The following is an 18,022-nucleotide window of genomic DNA, read 5'->3' as shown; positions in this document are numbered from 1 at the left end:
GCATTACATTACAAGTTTATGTAGGATATGTTAATGAATTAAATTAAGACAAGGCACATTTTGTAAAACAGATGTACAATAAGTGATCTCTGACGGATCCGTGAGCGTCATGTTTCCCGCTGGCGGCCGAACCACATGCTGACGGTGGACCGTCACCGGGCGACCCGATGAATGAGCCGGGACAGTGTGCACATATCGCCGGGATTATAATCATTCGGTCTATAGTGAACGCTACACACTACCGCGTTTTTCAAAGCAGAAGCAGAAGTGAAGTCCCGTCTCTTACCCGGCACAAAACGCACACTGGCACGGAAGATTGCACCGTCCTTTTTCTTATTCGGAAACCTGTGGACTCGATGTCCTGACAGGCCATAATTCACAATCATTTACCACGACGATGATTAATTGAAATACAATAAGCACAGAAAACACACTGAATCATGACCGCTCCAACTGAATACCAACCTATCTCTGCACTGAGCGCGAACGCAGAGCCAAACGACTACCTCATGTGACGTCATATGACGCGATGGTGAAAAAAAACGCTTTTTCAACATGGTCAAGGAAACGGTCACGTTTTCTATTAAATTTGTGCCCTTATGTCTTGCAAAACAAATTTTAATCCTGCATTTACTTTTCATATGGTATTTTCATACAAGGTTATATAAAAAAAAAAAAAAAACCTGCAACATGGGCTTTAACCAGTTTGTAAAATTCTTCCTCTCCTATAGCAACGAATGAATTAAATTTTTCCTCAGGGAGACTACAATGCACTGCCTGATGTGATACTGTAGTAGACGGTTGCATAGTTATAATTTTGTCCCTGATATTATCAATCTTATAAGTGAAGAAGTTCATAAAGTCATTACTGCTGTGTTGCTTGGAAACTTCGGTGCTTGAAGCTTTCTTTTTCGTTAGTTTAGCCACCGTTTCAAATAAATACCTAGGATTATGTTATTATGATATTATGATATTTTCTTCTAATAGGTTTGAAAAATAAACAGATCTAGCAGCTTTTAAGGCCTCTCTGTAAGCAATCGAGCTCTCCTTCCATGAAATGCGAAATACCTCTAGTTTTGTTTTCTTCCAGTTGTGCTTCATTTTTCTGGCTGCTCTCTTAAGGGCCTGAGTGTGCTCATTGTACCACGGTGTTGGACTATTTTCTTTAATCTTCTTTAAGCGCAACGGAGCAACTGTGTCTAAAGTGCTGGAAAAGAGAGAGTTAAAAGTTTCTGTTGCAATATCAAGTTCTTCTAAGCTATCTGGGATGCTGAGATGGTGAAACTGATCAGGAAGATTATTGATAAAGCAATCTTTAGTGGCAGAAGTGATAGGTCTAACATATTTGAAACACGGAGTCGGCTTTGCAGCCTTGGCTAAATGTAATTTACATGAGACTAGATAATGATCTTAGATGTCATCGCTCTGCTGCAGAATTTCAACGGCATCAACATTTATTCCATGTGATAATATTAGATCTAGAGTATGATTACGACAATGAGTAGGTCCTGACACGTGTTGTCTAACTCCAATAGAGTTCAGAATGTCTTTAAATGCCAAACCCAATGCATCTTTTTCATTATCGATGTGTATATTAAAATCACCAACAATTAGTACTTTATCTGCAGTCAATATTAATTCTGATAGAAAGTCCGCAAATTCTTTGATAAAATCTGTATGGTGCCCTGGTGGCCTGTGTACAGTAGCCAGCACAAATCTCAAACGTGATTTATCATTTATACTATATATTTTTAAATTAAGTAACACTTCAAAAGAACACTTCAAAAGAACACTTCATTAAGTACTAACACTTCAAAACTTGAAAGAATATTTAAATCAAGTTTTAAATATAATTTAAATATTTAAATTATATTTAAAACTTGATTTCTTAGTGGTTTTGAAAATATTACTATAAATTACAGCAACTCCTCCCCCTTTGCGTTTCAGATGAGGCTCATGTTTATAACAGTAATCTTGCGGGGTGGACTCATTTAAAGTAATGTAATCGTTTGGTTTTAGCCAGGTTTCTGTCAAACACAGCACATCTAGGTTATTATCTGAAATCATATCATTAACAATGAGTGCTTTTGAAGTAAGCGATCGAATATTCAGCAACCCAAGCTTTAGCATGTGCTGATCTGTATTATAGCTGTTTTTTATTTGTTGAACATCAATTACATTTTTAACCTTAGATGGGTTTAAACGTTTTTTGGATTTCCAAATTCGGGGAACAGACACAATCTCTATATGATGATAGCTAGATGAAAGAGGCTCTATGTGATGGGATTTATCTGACCTGGGTGACGCGAGGCCGCTAGCAGACAGTCGGTTAAGCCAGTCTGTCTGCTTCCTGACCTGAGCCCCAGATTGTCATGTTTGAGCTCTAAGACTATGTGCCATATTACTAGAGAGAAGAGCAGCACCATCCCAGGAGGGATGAATACCATCTCTTTTCAACAGGTCAGGTTTGCCCCAAAAACTTTTCCAATTGTCTATAAATTCTATATTTTGCGGACACCACTTAGACAGCCAACCTTTAAGAGAACACAATCTACTAACTATCTCATCACTCCTGCGAACAGGAAGGGGGCCAGAGCAAATTACAGTGTTCCTTAGGGGTGTGCATTGGCACTGCCCTCACGATTCGATTCGATTACGATTCACCAGGTAACGATTCGATTCAATTCGATTCTACGATGCATTGCGATGCATCAAAATTCTACTGCACACAACAAGGCAAAATTTTCATCAGTCATGAGGCAATACAAGCAGTCAGATATTGAACAACAGATTTTATTGGCTGCTATGTGTGTATTATCACTCTCCTGTATCTTTGACATAAATAATGTCATTAAATAAAATAAAATTGAATGGTACAGGGTATTGGATATGGCATTTTCAAACCTGAAAAAGAAAGCATAAATCACTGCTTTCAGTGCTTTGAATGAGAAACGTTTCTCTTCTCTCTGCTTGAGAACCATTTGAAATTAAATTTCAACTTTATTGTCCAACTCAAGGCCAGAAAATAAACAGTGTAGGGTGTGACGGTTCACAAAATTCATGGTTCAGTTCAATACGATACACCTGTGTCACGGTCCGGCACGTTTTCGATACAGCAAAAAGAAAGAAATGCCAGAGAAATTTCCTTTATTTTTTTTATTTTATTCTTTTTTTTATTAGAACTAACATCATAAAGTATGACTTTTTTTTTTTTCTTTGAGCAATGATGGAGCTATAATTGACTCTTCTTAGGAGCATATAAAACAAAACATCTCCTTGGAAAAAATTAAATGTAATATTTTGTGCTTATAAACAAATGTTTATTTTAGTTCAGATTAACATTTGAGGGCAGCAATGTCATTCATAATGTCGAAATAAATCCAACATAACGTTACTTGAAAGCATTATAGCCTACTATTCCTGCCAAACTTCCAAAGTTGCAGTTAGTGTTACTACAGTAAATCCATGGCGAATATTGCAGATCTGTGGACACTGGATAATTCATGTCACAATATTTCTTCCTGGTTTCCACGTCAGCGCTGTTTGATCCGTTAATAACGGAGAAATGTGAATGTTTCTCACTAGATCTCGCAGCGATGTTATTACTTTAGTGGCGAGTTCAAATGCTTTCTTTACTGGATCTCTTAGCGTTGTGTAGTAGCCTATAAGATCAGCTCGCGCTGCGTTGGTCCAAACTGATAAACAGTCCGTCACGAGTAGCTCAGCCTCAGTTTCGTTCCGCTTACATTGCGTTTGCCATTTGATGTTGTGGTCGCGCCCGCGTCTACATTATGAGCGCGCTCGCGACGCGCTTACATTTGAAATAACCGTTCGGTTTGAAAATGCGTGCTTTGTACCAAACGGTTTAGTATGAATACGCGTACCGTTACACCCCTAAAACAGTGACATAATCGATTATGGCACTTTGCCGCATCGATGCTGAATCGTGCATGCCCCGCATTGCGATGCATCGCCGAATCGATTATTGTTGACACCACTAGTGTTCCTGTGCACTCGTATTTGCGAGTTGACACACCTGTTTAATATTAATTTTGGTGATCTCCGACTGGCAGAGTCGAACATCATTTGTGCCGACATGAATAATGATCTTAGAGAATTTACGATTAGCATTAGCCAGCACTTTTAAATTTGCTTTGATGTCAGGCGCTCTGGCTCCCGGCAAACATTTGACTATGGTGGTTGGTGTCTCTATTTTCACGTTCCGTGTAATAGAATCGCCAATAACTAGGGCACAATCAACAGAACTCTCAGTGGGTGTTTCACTGAGCGGGGCAAATCGTTTTGTTATGGTAATCGGAACGGAAGAGTGTTTTTTTGATCCGCGACTAGAGCGATCCCTCACTGTCACCCATTTGCCTGGCTGCGCAGGCACTAATTCAGCTGGAACCGCATCATGTAAAGAGTTCACTATGCTAGGCGCATCCAAAGCATCTAAAGCTCTAGCACTCTTACTATCCTCAATTAAAGTTTGGATGCGTGTCTCTAGTTCTGAAATCTTCTCCGTCAACCTAACTGTCTCCTTGCATTTATCACATATAAATCCTATATTGCCAAAAGAGAAGGCTATGCTAAACATGTGACATGAAGTGCAGATGACAATAACAGGACAAGACATTACTCACCGTGTTTGTTGAGTGATTCTTACTCACCTGAGCTTTTTATGAACTTAAAGGCGCGGGCGCGCGAGAGAAAAATAAATAAATAAAAATAGAGTGCTGAGCAAATAACTAGTATATAATAACAAATAAATAAATAGTAAAAAACTATTTATTTGCGGAGCAAATAAATAGTTAAAAAATCATATATTGTGATTTCTGGATTTTTTTTTTAGATTATGTCTTTCACAGTGGACATGCACCTACGATGACAATTTCAGACCCCTCCATGATTTCCAAGTGGGAGAACTTGCAAAATAGCAGGGTGTTCAAATACTTATTTTCCTCACTATATATATATATATATATATATATATATATATATATATATATATATATATACACACACTCACCTAAAGGATTATTAGGAACACCATACTAATACTGTGTTTGACCCCCTTTCGCTTTCAGAACTGCCTTAATTCTACGTGGCATTGATTCAACAAGGTGCTGAAAGCATTCTTTAGAAATGTTGGCCCATACTGATAGGATAGCATCTTGCAGTTGATGGAGATTTGTGGGATGCACATCCAGGGCACGAAGCTCCCGTTCCACCACATCCCAAAGATGCTCTATTGGGTTGAGATCTGGTGACTGTGGGGGCCATTTTAGTACAGTGAACTCATTGTCATGTTCAAGAAACCAGTTTGAAATGATTCGAGCTTTGTGACATGGTGCATTATCCTGCTGGAAGTAGCCATCAGAGGATGGGTACATGGTGGTCATAAAGGGATGGACATGGTCAGAAACAATGCTCAGGTAGGCCGTGGCATTTAAACGATGCCCAATTGGCACTAAGGGGCCTAAAGTGTGCCAAGAAAACATCCCCCACACCATTACACCACCACCACCAGCCTGCACAATGGTAACAAGGCATGATGGGTCCATGTTCTCATTCTGTTTACGCCAAATTCTGACTCTACCATCTGAATGTCTCAACAGAAATCGAGACTCATCAGACCAGGCAACATTTTTCCAGTCTTCAACTGTCCAATTTTGGTGAGCTTGTGCAAATTGTAGCCTCTTTTTCCTATTTGTAGTGGAGATGAGTGGTACCCGGTGGGGTCTTCTGCTGTTGTAGCCCATCCGCCTCAAGGTTGTGCGTGTTGTGGCTTCACAAATGCTTTGCTGCATACCTCGGTTGTAACGAGTGGTTATTTCAGTCAAAGTTGCTCTTCTATCAGCTTGTATCAGGCGGCCCATTCTCCTCTGACCTCTAGCATCAACAAGGCATTTTCGCCCACAGGACTGCCGCATACTGGATGTTTTTCCCTTTTCACACCATTCTTTGTAAACCCTAGAAATGGTTGTGCGTGAAAATCCCAGTAACTGAGCAGATTGTGAAATACTCAGACCGGCCCGTCTGGCACCAACAACCATGCCACGCTCAAAATTGCTTAAATCACCTTTCTTTCCCATTCTGACATTCAGTTTGGAGTTCAAGAGATTGTCTTGACCAGGACCACACCCCTAAATGCATTGAAGCAACTGCCATGTGATTGGTTGATTAGATAATTGCATTAATGAGAAATTGAACAGGTGTTCCTAATAATCCTTTAGGTGAGTGTGTGTATGTATATATATATTGGCATGGTTTTATTTCAGTTAGCCTAATAGCTGGTTTGATTTGCATTGAGAGATGATCTTATGGAAAGTACTCCATGCCAATCTCTAGGTATGGTGAAGGCTATGTGATGATGTGGGGCTATGTTAATTCCAAAGCCCAAGGGAACTTTATCAGGATGCATAGTATCCTGGATCCATGAAGTAACTGGCCTTTAAAAATAAAAATCTGCCTGCCTCTATGGGAGTTTAACATAGGGGTGTCCAGACTTATGCACCCTGTATTTTAAGGAAGAACATTTATTTATTTATGATACATTATTCATTCACAAAGAAAATTGGTGTCCTTAAAGGTTGGATTTTTCCTAATTTTTTTAATTAAGGCATTAAGTTCAGTTTCCAAAAGATGATTTTTTATTCCTCTTTTTAGTCAACTTTAGCATGGGTGTCTAAACTTATGCATAGCACTGTGTATGTATATATATATATATATATATATATATATATATATATATATATATATATATATATATATATATATATATATATATATATATATATATATATATATATATATAATATAATATAATATAATATAATATAATTCCACCAAATCAGCTTTGTAAAATGGCGCAGCTTTTTAAATTTCTATATGTACACTCTTAAAATCAGTCAGTCAAGCATGATATTATGATAATCAAGCATTATTTAATGATAGAACTTTTGTAATTAGAACTAAAACTTGATAATCATGCTTGAATGCATATGTCATTTTAACTGCACTTAGGACTGGTGGTGGTGCTTAAGATATTGTTAGTTATTCAGTGTTTCTGTAAAAAAAAAAAAAAAAAATTGTAATTGATAATAGTAATTATTATTAAAAGATAATAATAATAATAATAATAATACTAATTCTACTAATAATAATGACAACATACAACACATGAGCTGCTGGGTTCATGAATGTTAATCACGTTGTCAGCATTCGCTTGAACTGATTTGCTGAAATTAAAGCAGGGATGAGTGCCATCCAATAAGATTGCTGTTTGCGCATTAGTTCTGCCCACTACCGGAGAAACCGGCATATCTTCTGCTTGTTCTTAAAAGCTGAATTATTCCAGATTGAACTGAAGGAAAATACGAACAAGAATATTGTTTACATGTAGCGTGTTAATTTTGTGTGGTATGTTAGACTCTCGCTTTCTCTCTTTGCGTGTGTGAGAGAAACGCGATGGCGAGTCGTGCACCTTCACTCTAGAGTTTACGGTACGTCAAATACAGACACGCTGAACTGAATTTGAAAAACTAGTACAGATCGCTTGACGAAGAGTGAAACTCTCAAGCGCTCAGTCAGTGTTCAGCGAGTGAAAATATATCTATGCTAAACTTATACTTGGCATCTAACACACACTGGTGAGTAAAATCTAAGAATTTATTATCCAATGACTAATGATAGACATTATTTAGTCGCCCTGTGTGAAATTTACTCGCATATGCGAGTGATTTACTCGCATTGTAGAGGGTTGCTTTAAAGAACATGCAAATAATGAACTTTTGTGAATTGCAGTGTCCCGTACCCCAGCATTAACGTGTGATGTGTATGTACGTCGATGTTGTATGTTGAGACGGAGGCGCCAGAACTGCAACTGATAGAATGCACTGCACCACGATACTACGATATTTCTTCAAAAGCAGATCGTGGAGACATTTTAATCATCCACGATTAAAATTAAATAGCTGTCAATGGAGCCCCCCGAGCCATCGGATTTCATAAAAAAATATCTTAATTTATGTTTTGAAGAAAAAACGAAGGTATTACAGGTTTGGAACGACATGAGGGTGAGGATTGACAGAATTTTCATTTTTGGGTGAACTAGGCTATCCCTTTAAGCTAATAGCATTGACTTGGGAAAAAAATCTGTGCAAAAGTTATGATGAAAGATAGGGACAGCAGTTGAGCTTTGGAATGGTGCATTATAAATACAACTACTTGTTGTTTTCAGAATGACTGTGCTTTTAGAGCGGCTAAATAGTTTTCATGGAAAACTGTTTTAGGAAAACGTTATAGGATCATTTGGTTCCAAATGGTGATTTTTAGTTGTTTTATTTATGATTTCAGTGTGACTTCACATCTGCAACTGACATTCACTGGATTTTTTCACAAGAATGGTTAGTCTAAATCTGTCAAAAGTGTACCAATGTGTCTGAATTATCATCTTAATGTACAATTACCATTTTAGGGTTCTATTATAATTATTTTTGTTTTACCAGATAAGCCATGTCAAAACTCAGAAAATGATCAAAACTCAGTTTCACTTGAGGTGCTACTTGTCAAAGTCTGTCATAAAAAGCGCAAGGTGAGCTTCTCTTTACTTAAATGTGTTATTACATTAAAATATACAGGTGATGAAAACAGTAGTTAAAAAAGTATGCCAATTTTAAGATCATAACCTTTTTTTGTTATGATTGTCTTTTTCTCCCTCAGGATGTCAGCTGCCCTATAAAGCAAGTGCCTACCGGGAAAAAGCAGGTGCTTTTGAACCCGGATCTCAGTCAAACCAAGCCTGGTGCCTTCCCTTCCCTGCTGGTGTCCAGCAATGAGTTTGAGCCCAGTAACAGTCACATGGTCAAATCCTATTCTCTTCTCTTCAGGGTGTCTCGCACAGGCAAAAGAGACCCCAATGGCTTCATCAACTGTGAGGTGGATGAGAATATCGGTGAGTGGCAGTGCAGGACAAAAAAGTGTAGAATGCTGTGGAAAAGCTCTGCGACCATCCTAATCTGTTTCATGGCTTGAGTGTAAGTTAAAGGGATAGTTCATCCAAAAAAAAAAAATGGAAATGCTGTTGTTTACTCACATGTTCCAAACCTATACGACTGACTTCTGTGGAATGCAAAATAATTTATTTAGAAAAATGTTGTCTTTTCTTGTCCATAAAAAGTCAGTCATTGGGGTCCAGTGCTATTTGGACCCCATTGATTTTCATTATATGCACAAAACCGTTTTTCAAAATATTGTGTTCCACAGAATTAAGAACATCTTTTGGACAGGTTTGGAATGACATGAGGGTGAGGAAAATTTTTTGTTTTTGGGTGAACTTTTGCTTTACTGTCCATGAATCAAGGAGAGGGATGAAAATTTAAGTAGTATCATTTTTTTCAGAAAATCTGATGGTGAGTGACTGACTGAAATCGAACCTTTTCTGTCATCTGTCCATGATGATGCATGAATTGGTGCGAAGATCAATTAAAGTTATAGCACCCTACATTTTCAAACATAGTCAATACACTTAATTGCGCACTGCCCACTGCAGTTTTTGTAGCCTCAGCCTCACAAATGCAAGTCCGGAACAAAACAGTGTTAATGCTTTTATCTGTAGATGTAAAAGAGGAACTCCCATCCAGAAAGAAGAGATCCTTATCCCACAGGGGTGACGGAGAGACCACAGAAACATTTGTTGCTCAGATGACTGTTTTCGATAAAAACCGGTTAGTAATTTCAGTGCTTTTGAAAGCTTCATATCACTTAGAAATGCCCCCCCCCCCCCCCACCCAAAAAAATAGATGCTGTTCCCTATGTGACATGCATGATAACACAATTGCCCTTCAGACGGTTGCAGCTGCTGGATGGAGAGTATGAGGTTTCCATGCAACAGATTGAAGACTGTCCAGTCAGCAAGAAGCGGGCCACATGGGAGACCATCCTGGATGGAAAGGTTGGTTATATCTGCTAAAAATAAGCTGTTAACTTTCCTGTCAAGCATTTGAACTTCTGAACAAAACAAGTGTGGAGTTATTTGGCAGTCAAACAGAAATGTGTTACAGAGCATTATAAATATGCATTATTTTATTATTATTTTTATTTTATTTAAAATTTAGTTCCTGGTTTAAATTCCATATTTTAACAGCTGTATAGATTTCATTCAGTGGCGATGTAGATTGCAATTGTTGATTCTTGTATTTTGAAGAGGTTGCCCCCATTTGAGACCTTCTCTCAGGGACCCACTTTGCAGTTCACCCTTCGTTGGACAGGTGACCCCAGTGACCCTTCAACGGCCCCTGTGGCCAAACCTCTCTCCACCCGCAATTCTGACACCAGCACCACAGAGAGCAGACCCAGCACTCTCCGACCTGCACCTGTTGGTAAGGAAGCAATGATCTGCCTGATCTTGCAAGGCTCGACTGCCTGATGGCCCTGGGCCAGTGTAAACGAGTCTCAGGACAGTTGACGGAACTGTCTGTTGCCCGATCTAGTCAATGCTACATCGTCATGAAAGTTTATCATTTGCCCTTGTTTTTAAGCCTCACTGATCTTGACTGAATAACTTTTGTAACTTTAAAAAGGAATATGTATTTAATTTATACGGTGAAGAGTATGCAGTTTTTTTACATTAGATTATTCAATTTCTCTACCTTAAAACTACTGTTGGACATGCCTGAAAAACCTGAAAAGCAAAGTTTATTTGTTCTATTGCTTGTAATTTGATTATTTGTTCTAATTTAATGACAGACCACTTGTCTGTAACAATATTTGAAATTTATATGAGTAAAGTCGGTTGCACACTGTATGATTTATAATGGTCCTTTACGATTGTTGCTTGTCAGACTCCGGGCTCAACGCTAAGGATTTTTTCTACTGGCCCGGTCAGGCCAGTGGTTAATTTTTACTTGCCCTGCAAAAATTTTCACTGGCCCCACAACAAAAAATGTATTAAGTAAAAGAAAATGGGCCTATAACATAAGCCTAGTATTGTTCTCGTTATTTTTGATACATGTAACCACAATAAATAAGGTTATAATAATAATAATAATAATAATAAATAAATAGAACAGTAGAAACATAAATTAAATAAATGGTGCTTTTCAGGTTTTTAATGTAGGTTTAAACAGGAGATTTTCAGGTAGAGAAATTATAATGTAATGTATAACTAGATCAACCTTTATTAAATTTAATCAGTAAAGAGCAGTTAAAGATGCATAAATAATGTTTGAATACTGTTATTTGAAATTAATTAATAAATTAAAAGATACTTTAAATGTGAAATTGAACCCGCCAGGAGGTAGCTGCAAGTCACTGTTAATAAAAGAGTCATAGAGATTCAACCAATTCAATCAAACGGCTGATTCATTCGGGAAGGAAGCATTTTACGGTCATTGATGATTGATTCAGCTGATTTGTTCAAAAAGTGGATTCATTCAGTGAAGATAAATCGTTGTTTGTTGCTCAGAGACGCAAAACACTGCTGTGGAATTTGTTTGGAACTCTTTTCGTTGGCGAAATAGATTGAAACAGGCGATTTGATGTCTAAAATGTAACACAATATTAACTTAATATAAACTGTACGTTGAATAAAATCAATGTCACGTGTGTAATCATGCTGATTTTTGAAGAAAACCACTCTTTGTGTAATATTAGTTACTATATTAAATTATATTAATATATAAGACATACAGGGGCATTTTATCTTGAATCTGGGGGCATTCTAAATGCATTTTAATAGACTAAATCACGCAGTATAATCGTACACTCTAATATGCACATGCGCTAGTCTAATCTACTAGACTACATCTACTCACTCAATGGGTGAGTTTTTGTTTGTTTTTTGTAAAGTGAGGGACATTATCGACGATATCATAGATAATCTATATCACACACCCCTACAGCACTGGCCTGATCGGGCAAGTGACAGTTCCATCAACTGTCCCGAGCATCGTTCACACTGGCCCCGGGCCATCGGGCAGTCCTTATTGTCAAGCCCTGCAGACTGTACGAACATGATCCTTGCTGTAAGCCATGTCACACTGTAAGATCTCAGTTGTCATTAATGTCAGATTATACGACAGTCGAGACGCATTAAAAATTAACTTGTCCTGAGTTTTACGTCATCAATCAATGACACGTTCAGTGACAGTGAGCTGAATTACACTCGGGATTGAAATGGTGGCTACAAAGAAATCTCTAACGTAAATTTTGGCCTTGGCTTGTCTTGGAAAACAAAGACAATTTGACGGTCATCATAGGAGAAGTCACACTGCAGGACTGTAAGTCAGTTCTGCTGACAGAATTTCATCAGTGGTCAAATTTGATCGCTACAGTCATTAATCAGCTATCGGTGAACATGTCAAACTAATGATTATAGACTTCAGATTTTAGCCTAGGATCTGAGGAATCTTTTAGAATGTGCAAAATTAGTCTCAGACGGACAAATTTTGGCCAAAATCGTTAGGGGTGTCGAAATTAATTGTTTCTATGCATCGCGATGCTGACAAGGACGATTCGGTATCGGTTCGGTAATAGACCATAACCGATTATAATTGACGTCATTTGTCGCGTACGTGCTTCGTCGCGGTAGCATACAATGGCAGAGGGAGGTGAGACGTGAGTGTGATAAAATTAAAAATGCTCCAACTACTTTAAAAGCCTACATCTGGGCACATTTCGGCTTTTATGAACAACCTGGTAAGCACGACCTGCAGAAGACACGCGCTGTCTGCGCTCATGTTACGCACTAATACAATATGCAGGAGGTAAAACCACTAACTTGATAAACCACATTAGCCGTTTTCACCCCGAGCTGTTAACGTCTGGCAGAGTCTGACTGCTTTAGAGTAAGCGGATGAGCTCCAACGTAACCCGAATCCGCAGCCAAAAACAAATCATCCACCCGCCCCAATAATTTTCTCTGATTTAAGTATCCGCAACCGATGGTCAAATTACAATTATTCTGTTTTGTTACGCGTGATTATAAATGGATCTTCACCTTCAACAGCGGACTCGGCGACGGTTGATGCACGCATCTTTATGGTAACATAATACACTGATTAATGAGCGCTGCTTTTAAATGTTTTAAATTAAATTTCTTTAAAACAAAATTTATTTGACATATTTTCCTTTTCTTAATGGCATAAACAAGCTTTACTCCCTTGAAACTTAAACTGGAATGTCACTGTTTCTGTCACTGCGACTTCCCGAACAGGCGCGCACACCACTTTTAAAGTAAAATTTAAAATTGAGGATGAGGTGCATCGTGATATCGAATTGAACTGAATCGATGACATGATGATCGTAATCGAACCAAACCGTGAGACCAGTGTCGGTTCACACCCCTAAAAATCGTACAGTGTGAACCCGGTTTTAGGCTAGTAGTTTTTGGTGTCATGAATGAGGTTATAGTTAAAAAAAAAACAATAATAACTTTTTTTTTTATTACTTTCTGTGGTGGGGCCAGTGAACATTTTGGCAGGGCAAGTCAAAATTTGAACCAAGAAAAAATGCTTAGCGTTGAACCCTGTATTGTATAAGTTTGTTAGCAATCATGGCCTGCTTGGTCTGAAAACATTCTAAATTCTTACAATAATCAAACATAATGGATATGGATGATCTGCCTTTTTCTTATACGTAATATAATGGTGAATATAGTTGTTTAATGTTTTATTCTCTCAGCGGTGAAGGATTCAGTGAGCACCAGCATACAGACCAGAAGAGAGCTGTCCCCCTGTGAACCCAGACAGAAACTACGCATCTTTTACCAGGTAGAAATTTTGTATTCTTTATTTATTGTAAACAGCTTGTAATGAAACTTAATTTATATATTTTTGCATTTTATTTAAAGGGCACCTATTATGACCCTTTTCACAAGATGTAAAATAAGTCTCTTATGTCCCCAGAGTATATGTGTGAAGTTTTAGCTCAAAATACTCAACAGATCATTTTTTACAGCATGTTTAAATTGTCATTTTTTGGGGCTCAGAAAAACGTGCTGTTTTAGTGTGTGCCCTTTAAATGCAAATGAACTGCTGCTGCACGGCCCAGGGGGCGGAGCCTCACGAGCTCGCGCTCAGAAGAACCAGAAGGGCAATCTCAACAGAAACTCTCAGTAGCGGTGTTCATTTCGACCCGGAGTCGGACAAAAATGCCCACAGAGCCAGAGAATATATGCTGTATAGAGATAGAACAGGTATAGTTTAGTTTAATTATGGTTATAATTTATTTGTCATCTGCTTTTATCCACTATTAATACAAGCCTGCTGTAGCAAACCCCATCCGAATGATGACCAAAATATACTGATGAGTTCAGTGAAGTTTATTGTACATCACACAAAAGATGAGCGTTAGTTTTACTCCAGAGGATCACAGTAAGAGCTGAATAAACACAGTATAAGAAGTGAGCATTAAAGTCTTATCCATAAACTCTCTCTCTCCCTTTCATTATCATCAACATACACAGCGAAGTACACAAAACACTCGTTACAACTAACAGTAAACAAATATATACACACCTTTTCAGTGGATGCTAAATAAACTGGTAAACCTTATATCCGTAAAATGACTTGATGAGCTGTGATAAAGAGCGCGCTCTCACTTTCATCTCTGCTGTGATCAGTAACGTTAGTCCTGTCGCTCCGGAGACTGTAAGCTGGATCACAAACAGTACAGATCCATCCTCGAGTAACAACGGGAGTAAATGAAGACTGCTATGTTCATTCTTACATCCAACAACAACAAACCTCAATCGCTTAGGAGACATTCTTGTCTACAGCTGCTCAAGCGTCGAACAATGGCGGACTCTGTGTCCAGCTCACTCAGGTTGGGTCTATGCTCAAACTGGGTGGATTTTTATCATTCTAGGGTGGTTTTGCTCACACACTGCCAACACACATTTATGTTCAAACACCATGTAAAAGTGAATTTTGCATAATAGGTGCCCTTTAATTTAGTATTTTTGAATCGTGAATCGTTTATTTCGGTCAATAATCGATTTAAAATGCTAAGAATCGAATTAATCGCATTTTGATAGCGATTCATTGCTTTAAAATATATAAACATTAAATTACTACATGCACAAATTAATGGAGATGTTGTGCGGCGTCATTCACGCCCTCACAGCTCTCCTTCCCAGATAGGCGCTGCACTCTACCGTTTTTCACTGGATTTTGTTGTTTATCTATCAATCAGATGCGCATTAGAGTCGCGTTCGTTACTATAGCAAAAGTAGACACCTGTCGCGTTTTCTTTCAGAATCATAAGGAAATTGTTCCGTATAAAGAGAACAAAGAGGGCTTTTCTTACTATTGCATGAGGAAAAGATAGTTTAGGTTTAGTTGGGAAAGTGCATGATATGTTTAGGTAGTCTCTCCATGGAAGCATGTTTAATGTACCAGGAACACTTTAATATTGTTGTTTATCCATTAACACTATCCTACACAATAGTTAGCATGAACTAACAATACTTTCAAAGCCTTTTTTAAATCTTGGCTTATGTAAATTTCTACAAATGCCAATTTATAGGCTATTAAAATAAATATAATAATAATAATAATAGCATCATTAAAAACTAACATTAACAATGGACAAAACGTTGTTGTTGTTTTTTTAATCCCCACTCTCTGACCCCCCGAAGGCCGCTGTGTAATTCACACCCTGACTAAGACACATTGGGGGAAGCATTTCAATATTGTTACAACCATCTAGGGCCAGCCGTAACATAAATGAATGTGCGCTCACTCACAAAGATAATGTTCAACAAATATAAATTTATTAACAAAAATATAGTGAAAACTAGGCATTTCAAGCAAAAATAATATTCGAAGATCGCTAGGTATTATTCGATTATTATTATTCGAAAATCGCACCCCTTCCCCACATGCCTACACACTTGCATGTATAGGCTACACACCAGAGCACGTGAGCGGAGCGGTGTGTATATCAGTGGTTCCCAAACCTGTCCTGCCGGCACCCCAACACTGCACGTTTTCTTTGTCTCCCTAATCAAACACACCTGATTCAACTCATCAGCTCATTATCACATGGGTTAATGAGCTGATGAGTTGAATCAGGTGTGTTTGATTAGGGAGACAAAGAAAATGTGCAGTGTTGGGGTGCCGGCAGGACAGGTTTGGGAACCACTGGTGTATATAACTTAAACTTAAACATATGTTTCATATTTATGTTTAAATAATATAATGTTATTTTTTTTTTTATTTCATCCATGTTGATTTTATGAAAAGGGAACAGCATGAGATGAGCAAGATAGGATCATAAGATGCCCAATATATCGGGAGACATTTGGAATGGGTCAGACATGATTTTGACCACTTCATTAAGTTTTGTTTTGTAGAAAGCCTTTCTTTAAAGTGAATTTCGTTTTGTATAAATTGTATCTTAATTTAAATCAATGTTTCGTCAACCAATTGCCTCGATTTAATAAATAAGAAGTAAATATAGCAGACAATATAATCAGGACACAGAGGCGCCGGCGCTTGAACTGGAGCGCATCTCATAAATGAACTGAAAGTCAGTGTATAAGCTACTTGCCTCACAGACCTGAGAAATATATCTATAGAAAGCTTGAAATGTCTAATTTTAAACAAAATTCAAAACGAAAGAAATGGGCTAATCTCTGCTTATGTAGGCTTATTCGTATGAAGTTTGCATTTCTCTCTATAGGCGCGTTCACTATTGCAAAGATGGCGAGTTAGCATCATCAACTTTATCTTTGCAGCCAACACTGACACAGAAAACACTAGTTTATTAATAAACAATTAAAATATCTCATGCATAGTCATTACTTTTGCCGGTTCTTTGTGGCAAGCTTTATGCGTGCGCTTGAGATGCGGAATAGGCAATATATTACGAAAACGCTCATAATGGTTTAGTATTCTCTCCCATATATATTTAAGTAACTAAATTAATATAAATATGCGATTAGACTAATGGCTTAAATGAACAACTATTAGTCGACTAGAAAAAAACTTAAGTTGTGCACGGGCAGCCTTACTTATTTCACACATTTTCGAACCAGCATGTCACAAAGGGCATTCTGGGTTGAGAGAGCGGCCTAAGTGGACTGAGCGAACAGAGCGGAATCTTCAGAAATGCGCTCTCTGCTCTGGAGGAAATATTACCACTCCACTCACATGCTCTGGTATGAGACAATGTGGTGTTCTACTGTTGTCTGAGAGTTGATTGACAGCTTTTAGATGCGTTTTTGGCAGCGTCACCCTCTGGTTACATGAACGTGTCACCATCGCATCAGAACCGAAACCATTGGGATTTTTTTAAAGACAATAATCGCACAACCTATTCGATATTCTATAATAAAATCAACTAATCAAATATTCGAAAATTGTGACTCATCCCTAGTGAAAACCAGAAACAGGGATTAAATTCAGGAGTGGACAAGGCCAAAATAATATATAAAAAAATGCAGAATCGAACTAATCACATCGAATTTTTATGTGAATCGTCTTGAATCTAATCGTTCTGAATTTGCAAAAATTGCAATCAAATCGAAAACCTATGAATCGTGAATCGAATCGATTCCCTGTCTACCCAAAGATTCACAGCCCTACTGTAGACTGATTTTTATGTGAAGGATTCAGGACGTTTTTGCCAGGAATATCTAAAGTTTTATGCATGCTCCTGAGAGCCTCTCTTTCATTCTGTCACATGAAACAAATGCTTATACTATACTGTGAAGTCAATCTGTCATGCAAAGAAAAAGGATTAACTCAACATAGCCAGGTCTATAGTAGGGGTGTGCATGAATATTCGAATTTTCGAATATTCAATCTGGAATTATTATTCGAAAAATAAAATATTGTTCGAATTTTACTACGTTGCTTTGCTGGCCGTAAATGCAGTGAATCCATGATAAATCCTAAGCGTTAACTCGCAGTTATAATTAAATGCACTGGGTGGCGCTGTGGAGCGCGTTGACAAGTTGTCTGTATCTGATCACATGTTGTCGTCTGCCTCGCGAAGTTTGGAATTATTTGAAAAT

The 18,022-nt window shown here is 37.9% G+C and overlaps 1 protein-coding gene across 4 annotated transcripts in view; it reads left to right on the top strand.

Moving 5' to 3' along the window:
• The window catches only part of suz12b (SUZ12 polycomb repressive complex 2 subunit b), a 32,581-nt gene that overhangs the window by 5,208 nt on the left and 9,351 nt on the right, over window positions 1-18,022 (top strand). For all 4 annotated transcript variants that reach the window (XR_014031239.1, XM_081381071.1, XM_081381073.1 and 1 more), the window contains exons 5-11: window positions 8,359-8,408; window positions 8,511-8,596; window positions 8,725-8,956; window positions 9,620-9,728; window positions 9,850-9,955; window positions 10,208-10,382; window positions 13,684-13,772. Coding sequence is in view for 3 of the 4 variants with exons in the window: in XM_081381071.1 (XP_081237197.1) it covers window positions 8,359-8,408; window positions 8,511-8,596; window positions 8,725-8,956; window positions 9,620-9,728; window positions 9,850-9,955; window positions 10,208-10,382; window positions 13,684-13,772 (847 nt within the window). In the remaining variant the exon portion in view is untranslated. The remainder of the gene's footprint in view (window positions 1-8,358; window positions 8,409-8,510; window positions 8,597-8,724; window positions 8,957-9,619; window positions 9,729-9,849; window positions 9,956-10,207; window positions 10,383-13,683; window positions 13,773-18,022) is intronic.

Source organism: Scardinius erythrophthalmus, assembly GCF_964197995.2.
Source record: "Scardinius erythrophthalmus genome assembly, chromosome: 12".
NCBI lineage: Eukaryota > Metazoa > Chordata > Actinopteri > Cypriniformes > Leuciscidae > Scardinius > Scardinius erythrophthalmus.
This window is presented reverse-complemented; position numbering and strand designations above follow the sequence as displayed.